The 7,811-nt window shown below is 40.1% G+C and overlaps 1 protein-coding gene across 1 annotated transcript; it reads right to left on the bottom strand.

The window, feature by feature from the left end:
- Positions 1–1,674: 1,674 nt before the first annotated feature.
- LOC124633267 lies at positions 1,675–6,663 on the bottom strand. Its single transcript, XM_047168444.1, has 12 exons — positions 6,492–6,663; positions 6,033–6,389; positions 5,693–5,862; positions 4,913–5,614; positions 4,666–4,834; positions 4,427–4,590; positions 4,153–4,306; positions 3,797–3,948; positions 3,138–3,194; positions 2,674–2,758; positions 2,443–2,558; positions 1,675–2,234 (listed from the first exon to the last, which is right to left on the bottom strand). Exons 1-12 carry the CDS (start codon positions 6,628–6,630, stop codon positions 2,064–2,066), a joined length of 2,436 nt encoding a protein of 811 aa, XP_047024400.1. The 5' UTR covers positions 6,631–6,663; the 3' UTR covers positions 1,675–2,063.
- Positions 6,664–7,811: the final 1,148 nt, after the last annotated feature.

Genomic DNA, 7,811 nt, shown 5'->3' with positions numbered 1-7,811 from the left:
GTACAAACTTCAATTCAACTGTAACAAAACTCTCAATCATCTAAGTATAAACGAAATCTTAATAATAGGCATGATGACAGTAATCAAAAATCATTAAAATAATATATTTATTAAATTAAACTTGAAGCTTGGAATATAAAACGCGCATTGTTTTCTTTATTAATAATGTGATTAATATGTATTTTTATAAAATAAAATTACGAAATAAGGCAATCCGCCATGATATCTTGAACACCAATCAGAGCTCGAGACGTCATCTCTCAAAACAACTCGCGCGAAAGCGCGCGAACGTCACATTTCGTTATTGTGAACTTCCACTGCGATCTTTGTTTTTAATTAATTAATTGTTTATAACACGAGTTATGGAGCCCGGATTTATCTAGGCAAACAGCGCTAATTTGCCTAGAATTGATATCATAATGCTGGGAAAGTTCTTGGCATCAAATAAGGATTTTTGTTCAGCTGAATTTAGAAATGTTAAAACTTCCATGTAAGTATACTAGTTTAATTAAAAAACAATGAGAGATGAAACCTAACCTCGAAATAGTTATTTACATTATAAACTATGCTAGAATCTAGAGAACTATGTAATAACTTACATCAAAGTGATCTTCACAAAAATAAAGTTGTACCCTGGGCAATATTGCTTTTGAATCTCGCCTTGCAAGTTTAAGCCACTTGTTTCGTATTTTTTTATTGTGAGGAACGTACACAAATAACTTATCAGGAGTTGTTTTGGATGTGTTCTTACACTGGGGGACCCCACAACACCTATGCCCTTTCGAATTCATATTTAATAACACAAAAAACTTAATTATTGCACGAGCGTTGTTTACTTGCGTCTTGTAATTTCAGTCGTGACGTCACAAGTGACGACATGACACTGACAAGCGTTTTCGCGCCGGATTCAAAGTGGACAGAGAAAAATGCAATTATTTGATAAAAAAACTTCGCATTTTCTTAAAATTAATAATTTTTCATATAAAATAGACGTATACCTACATCATACAAAGGAATTTAAAAATTTGTCATCATGCCTATTGCAAAAATGTAGCTACATAAATACTTACTTTTCCGTCAACAAACACAATGGGCCCTCCTACAGATAAACACAGCGCCCGAATAGCGACGCAATACTAAAATTCAAGTTTCGACTTGTTGCCCGCTTCGAACTCCCCTTGTACCCTTCACCCCATCACGCACTATTCACGAGATATTCACTTTGTTTCAACCGTCCACCGTTTCAACCGTACCCAGTCTACCCTAACTACCACCCATCTCAGTGGGCTCTCTCTGAAATAGGCAGTGATCCAACTGCCGACTGATCAGTTTCCTCCCTGGTGGTCAGAAAACTGAAAAACCAGCGCAGTCGACAAGTGAACAAGCGGGCATTGTCCAATAAATAGTGCCTACGGTGCAGGGTGTACCTATAGTGAACCCGGCCGCCGAGGTCTCAGAGAAGTCACGCGGACGCTTCATAAACTCAGATGAAAATATCCATATTACGACTAGTCGTAGCAAAACAATGCCGATTCGCTGATAATTTGTATATTGGATACCAACTACCCACTATGAAGCTCTGCCTTTGAACCAAGCAGCGTCTGTATCGCAAGAGGCAGATATATAATTTTTCAAAGATTTTTTGCAAATCACTCTACAAAAAAAACAAATATGTATGTCAAACTTTCAAAGAAAACTCATTTATTTAAATGTAAGGTAATATACATAAGTTGACATATAAAAGCAAAACATAATTATTCAAACCATTCATTACTAACTGATGCACACTGAATTGTAATGATTGCTTAGAGAAAATACCGAGGTTTTATGAAAAGATAAGCTCTCAGATAGATATAGGTTTAACAATGATATACTGACATACAAATTGTAAACAACAAAAGGACAATCAACCATTTAAATTAGACCTGTTTTCTTTTAGAACTATCAGAAAAAACAAAGTTTTCTAATTGCATCACAGAAACACGTCACGTCGTTCGATATTAGCTACTGACATTCTAATCATAAAATATACGTTATTGCTAATACCATAAAAGGTGATGGAGTTAACCATTAAGTAGTAAATATATAGAAATTACAATCAACATATGTTGTGAACTTGGTAGCGTAACTGAAGCCTGACCAGTCCTGGTCAGCGTCACCGGCGGAGGGCCCATAGGCTCCAGACTCTGAAGAAGTAGGGTGTCCATTGCTGCGTATGCTTCGTGGACAACACGCTGGAAAAGCCATTTTATATACTTTTTATAATCAGATAGTGGAAGCTTGGTGATAACACATACATGGATTGCCAAATATTGGAATTCGTTTTGTGTTCCTAACTGGATTTTTACAATCGACTTCAAACGAAGATAACAAAAAAAGTCCATAGCGAAAAAGGATTTTTAAGTTGATACATTTTTATTAACATAATAGATAGGGACATACCTCTGTAATAAGTTTAGAGTTGTATGAGTCCGTGGGTCGGAACATCATAATTGTGTATGTGTTGTCGATGCCCAAGTGGCCATCGACCCAGTCCTCTATACCGCCAGCGTATAAAGCTAAAATGTTAGGTTCATTAATTTTATTTAAAATTGCTTTTAGTAGGTAATACAAGCATATATTTTTTTCCAAAACTATGACGATGAATATGTAACTCTTATAAATGAACCTTACGTAAGAACTCGGATGTTTGTCCGGCCACATACGGTCGATTGCCAATACTGTAGGCAGCTGCTGCCGCCCTCGACGCCCGTTGTCTCTGATCATTAAAAAGGAAAATAAATATTTTAAATATGGAAAAGTCATCAAATGCCCGCACTTTTCCAGTCTAAGATAAGGGGGTTTGAATACCGTAGAGTCGGAGTACTCTTTCCATATAGTAAAACTAAAAGATGAATATGTCGATGTTTCCAAAAAATCATGATTATCAAAACTTTGTCATGACCAAAAAATATAATGAGGTACTTATAAATTATTTCCTTGGTTTACATTGATACTATCTTGACAGTCAATCAGAATATGACGGATTACCTCCGCTAGATAGGTACTTACTAGCGCATGCTACTGTGGAATGAAATGAAAAAGCATTTTCAGTGCTCAAATACGATGTAAAGGGATTAAATAAGGTAGGTACTTACGTATACGTGATCAAAAGCACGCTTCTTCTTAGTGTGCGAATATGGATACAAAACTCCCTGCAAGAGACGAGGGTTGTTTAAGTTATGCTAGCGAACCTCTGGCTAATAACACCATTTTCATAGGTAGGTACATCAATAAAAAATCCGAATGATGTAAAAATAATCCAAGTAAAGTTATATTTGCATTTTTCCTAATAATTGATAATCTTGTTGATTATTTTTTTATTATCCACGAGTATTATTTCCCCTGATACCTCATCGGTTTTCATGGCACTGGAAGTACCTACTGATAAATAATTATCTAATGCAAACTGATCTGTCTGACTTCTTCATTTGTCGGCTGCTCGCAAACCGAGCGCCTTTGTCCTCGTCTGAAAGCAGCTAGCAGCAGGTTTCCCGCAATCGGGCCGATTTTCTACAATGGTGCCTGTTTTCGAAGGAGACTAACTATAAAGAAGATACAAACGCATGCGCACACCTCGGTACACTCTGTTCAGTTGCCCGGGCAACTCGGGGCAACCCGAGACCTACTTCTTGGCTTACGAAGCCAAACCAACCACTCTTGACTGGTTGTCAAACTTTCTGTCTACCCGTAACTACTGCCAAAGATCTTCAAAAGACACTGCATAGGAACCCTTATAATAAAATAAAAACCTCACCAGAACATCGCCTTCTTTAAAAGCAATGAAGGTGAACAGTGGCGTGTGCTGGTCGTGCATGAAGTGCGTGAGAGCGCGCGTCTCCGCCTCGCTGAGTTGTCGCGAGCCCGCGTACAGGCTGCCGCAGGGGTGCTCTGCTCGAAGCTCGTCCGCTGCAAGAAATACCAAGTAATACTTCACAATTAGGTAATCAATAAAAATATTATTTGGAAACACGTAACTTATTTCTTTCCTTAGCGATCAAAAGTTTGCAAAGAGGTTCACAATATGTGTATCTATTAATTTGATAATATCAATGAAACGAAACGGACGGAGTTGTGGGCAAAAGCTAGTTAATAATAATGTATTATTCTCACCAGGTATCCATTGATATTCAAAATTTCTATCAAGATTAACACCATAACATGATTGTATAGTACATCGCAAGCCGTGGCTCTCACACGCTTTACATGTTTCGCGTCCTTTGCATGTATCCCATAACTGACGCAAATTTTTGGACCATTCTCGTCTCTACAAAGGGCAAAAGTTATTTCTCAGAACTATACAAGGAAGTTTATTAGTACCGTTCTCGATATTTAGGTACTTACCAATCAAACTTTTTATTTAAATAACATGTACTGATTAACATACGTGTGGAAATGTCATGGAGTAGTCGTATCCATCGGGGTTGAATACAGGTATGACCCAGAAACGGTATTTTGTGAGTAGGTCAGCATGAGCTTCACTTCGCTCTACTAGTTGATATAAGACGTACATAGCAGCAGCTACTGCATGGTGGTCTCGCCCTTGCATACCTGTAAAAAAAAATGTTGAGGCTTCTCGTTTTTTGAACCTCGTTTTAAAAATACAATCGTCATGTTTTACTTTACCTGCAACAATCATGACAGTTTGCTTCGCGGATACAATTTGACCACTGCTGGGATCATCTACCATCATCATGTAAATAGGATTTTCCATTGCGGTATAATTTCCATCAGTAATATCTATCCATTTAGCTACGGGACTATCTTCCGCCCACTGCTTTAATTGACTTGTTATCTAATAAGAAACCATAATAATTGAATGAAATACAAGTATTCAATAAAACATTAAGATAATTTTCAACTGAATAACTACCTCTGCTAATGTTCGTGGCGAATTAAAATTCAATTGTCTTAGCTTAAGTAAACTGCAAAACGGGCGGCGTTTATCTCTGAGTGTGTCTTTAAATCCTTGGGTCGATACTATCTCTATGGCAGGAATGCCAATGACACCTTTAGTAGTCATCCTTCTTGTGACGTTGACCGCAGCATCTTCTTCCTGTTCTATTTGCAAATCTTTAATAACCGAGGATTTTTTTATATCTTGGTCCTCAGTGTCGTTATCTTTAGAGTCTGGAAGATCTTTTTCTGCAGCTTCTTCTTGGTTACCTTTTTTGTCATCATAGTTATCACTAGTATCTGGATCTTCTTTTTTGGAGCCGGAGTCACTATCGTCGTCACTATAAAACATCATGTTATATGAAGACTCAGAATCTTTTTCAGCAATTTTTTTAGTTTCCTCTTCCCGTCTTCTACCATCTTCAAAATATTTTCTTTCAGTCGTTGATTCAATTTCTACTTCCAATTCATTAGACCTAGTAAACTCGAAGGGTATTGTTGTTCTGTCCGGAACCGCATAAGTGGTCCGAGTTAAATGTTCACGCGTTGTAGTTGCTTCTTCAAATGAAGAATATCTTTGGAATTCATCTAAATCAGTTGTAGTTCTAGTCGGCAGTGTAATTTCTGAGTATGGTTGGGTCCGAGTAGGAGTTAATGACTGTGGTACTGATCCTTGCTCCTGGAGAAAAGATAATTGAAAATAAATACATCGCTTCATTTAGGTTAAGACGGTCCTTTTCATCGGTAAGATACTTACATAACTATGGACGACTGGTGGAGTTAACGGAGCAATGGTTGTACGACGACTGAATGCGACTGGAGCTATAGGTGCGTACTGACGTGCCATCAACACCGGTGTCCGCGCTAGGAACTGAGGGCTGGCAGGTGGACTATCATCACGTTGTGAATTTCGACCAGCATAGCTGCCTGTATGATCGATTTTGCACTCTTAGTTTGTAATACTATAAGAGTGATATACATATGAAGTAAAACAAACAAGAAATATTTTTGTTTAATATATGGCTAAGCACTCACTAAAGAAGATTAGTAACTTGTATTGATATAGGAAAAATAACAATAATAGGTACATTACCAACCCTTTGGATGCAATGCCGGAATAGGTGCATTTGTCGGAGCAGGTGGAGCTATCGGAGCAAGATAAAGTTCCCCCCCTTCTGCTCGAGCCATTGATGCTGTAGTAGGAGGCACAAATCGGGTATAATCTTTAACCGCTTCAGTGGTAGCCGACGCAGTTGTTGGTGGAGGGACCTTTGCACCACCGATGATAATCTTCTCACCTCCCTTAGTAACTGGCTGAATGTTCACAGCAATAATTTGCTGTGATTGAGTCGTTGGTAAATCTTCATCTAAAACCTTCACTAGGAACTCGTTTGTAGTTTCTTGATTAGCGCGCCATCGCGTGTATTCTGTGTAGGATCTTTTTCGACGGAAATCTAACACACAAATCATTTATTTTATGAAAAGGAGTATATATTATGGGAAATGCAAATACCTACCAGAAGTAATGTCATACTTCTGCATAAGAGAGCACTTACATCGAACGGGACAAACAGGGTACAAATCATAGTCAGTAATATTATTATGGTCGTGGTTGCACAAAACTAGTTGTATAAATCCTAATGCTATCAAAAATCCATAAGTTTTCATGATAACAAATTCTTCATATTTTGACATAGCATGATGCCTTACGTTGACGTTTAAGTTATCATAAATTTATCTTAATACATGATCGTATGTGGCCAGAACCTAGTCATTATTTTTGTGTTTTAACTTGTTTCATGGGCTTATTTATTTCTAAACTAGCTTCCGCCAGCGGCTTCGCCCGCGTGGTGTGTTGATAAAAAGTAGCCTATGTGTTAATCCAGAGTATCAGCTATAGGGCATGCTACCATAGTGGCGGTAAGTCCCCTCTTTGAGGAGTGGCTCGGGAGGAGTCATGGCGCCCTCACGTATCGCATGACGCAGGTCCTCACCGGACACGGTTGTTTCGGGAGGTACCTGCATCGAATCGGTCGTGAGGAGGCGCCCGGGTGTCACCACTGTGCGGACAGCCCCGAGGACACGGTGGACCACACAGTCCAGGAGTGCCCTGCGTGAGAAGGGCACCGCCGGGTCCTCGTCGAGGCTTTGGGCGGCGGCGACTTCTCGCGTCCGGCCCTGGTTCAGGCCATGGTCCGGGGCGAGAGGGAATGGGATGCCGTCGCCTCCTTCTGCGAAGCGGTCATGCTCGAGAAGGAGGAGGCGGAACGCCAGAGAGTGCGGACCTCTCATCCCGGCCGCCGCGCTGGACCAGGTAGACACCATGGGCGCCGGGTGTCGCGAGATGACTCCCGGCCACCGTAGGCGTGGGTCTGTGGGAGGTGAGTTCGGGTGGCTCATCGTCCCTCTGTCTGCTTAGACGACAGACCCGTGTCGACGGCGCGCGTTGTTCCACGCGCTCCTCAAAGGGATGTCAGCAACCCCAGCGGGGCCCAGCAGGGCCAAGGCCTGCCGGGGCTGCAAGTTGTTCGAAAGAGATACCGCGGCCCTGGTACATAAAAGGCCTATGACGGAACACGACGGTTTTTAGTCAGTAAGAGTCTGACACTCCCTCACCGCTGCTAACCCACAGCGGGAGGGGTCATTTGATGATTTTTGACGTCGTTAAAAAAATAAATGAATAGAGTATCACCTATCTACATACCAAATTTTAACCAAATCGGTCCAACCATTTTTGCGTGATTGAATAACAAAATACATCCATACATTCTCAAAAACTTTCACATTTATAATATAATTAGGATAATGTTTTTTTTACGAAACTTATATACTTACTATAGGGCGAGTACATTTTTCTGGGTGTGCGCTGTGTGACC

Source organism: Helicoverpa zea, chromosome 9 (genome assembly GCF_022581195.2).
Source record: "Helicoverpa zea isolate HzStark_Cry1AcR chromosome 9, ilHelZeax1.1, whole genome shotgun sequence".
Classification (NCBI taxonomy): Eukaryota; Metazoa; Arthropoda; class Insecta; order Lepidoptera; family Noctuidae; genus Helicoverpa; species Helicoverpa zea.
This window is presented reverse-complemented; position numbering and strand designations above follow the sequence as displayed.

Coding starts and splice junctions, on each gene's coding strand:
- LOC124633267 (XM_047168444.1), bottom strand. CDS start 6,630: ATGTCAAAATATGAAGAATTTGTTATCATGAAAACTTATGGATTTTTG. Junction 5,863..6,032: donor TCCGGCATTGCATCCAAAGG/GTTGGTAATGTA, acceptor TCGATCATACAG/GCAGCTATGCTGGTCGAAAT. Junction 4,835..4,912: donor CGCCACGAACATTAGCAGAG/GTAGTTATTCAG, acceptor GTTTCTTATTAG/ATAACAAGTCAATTAAAGCA.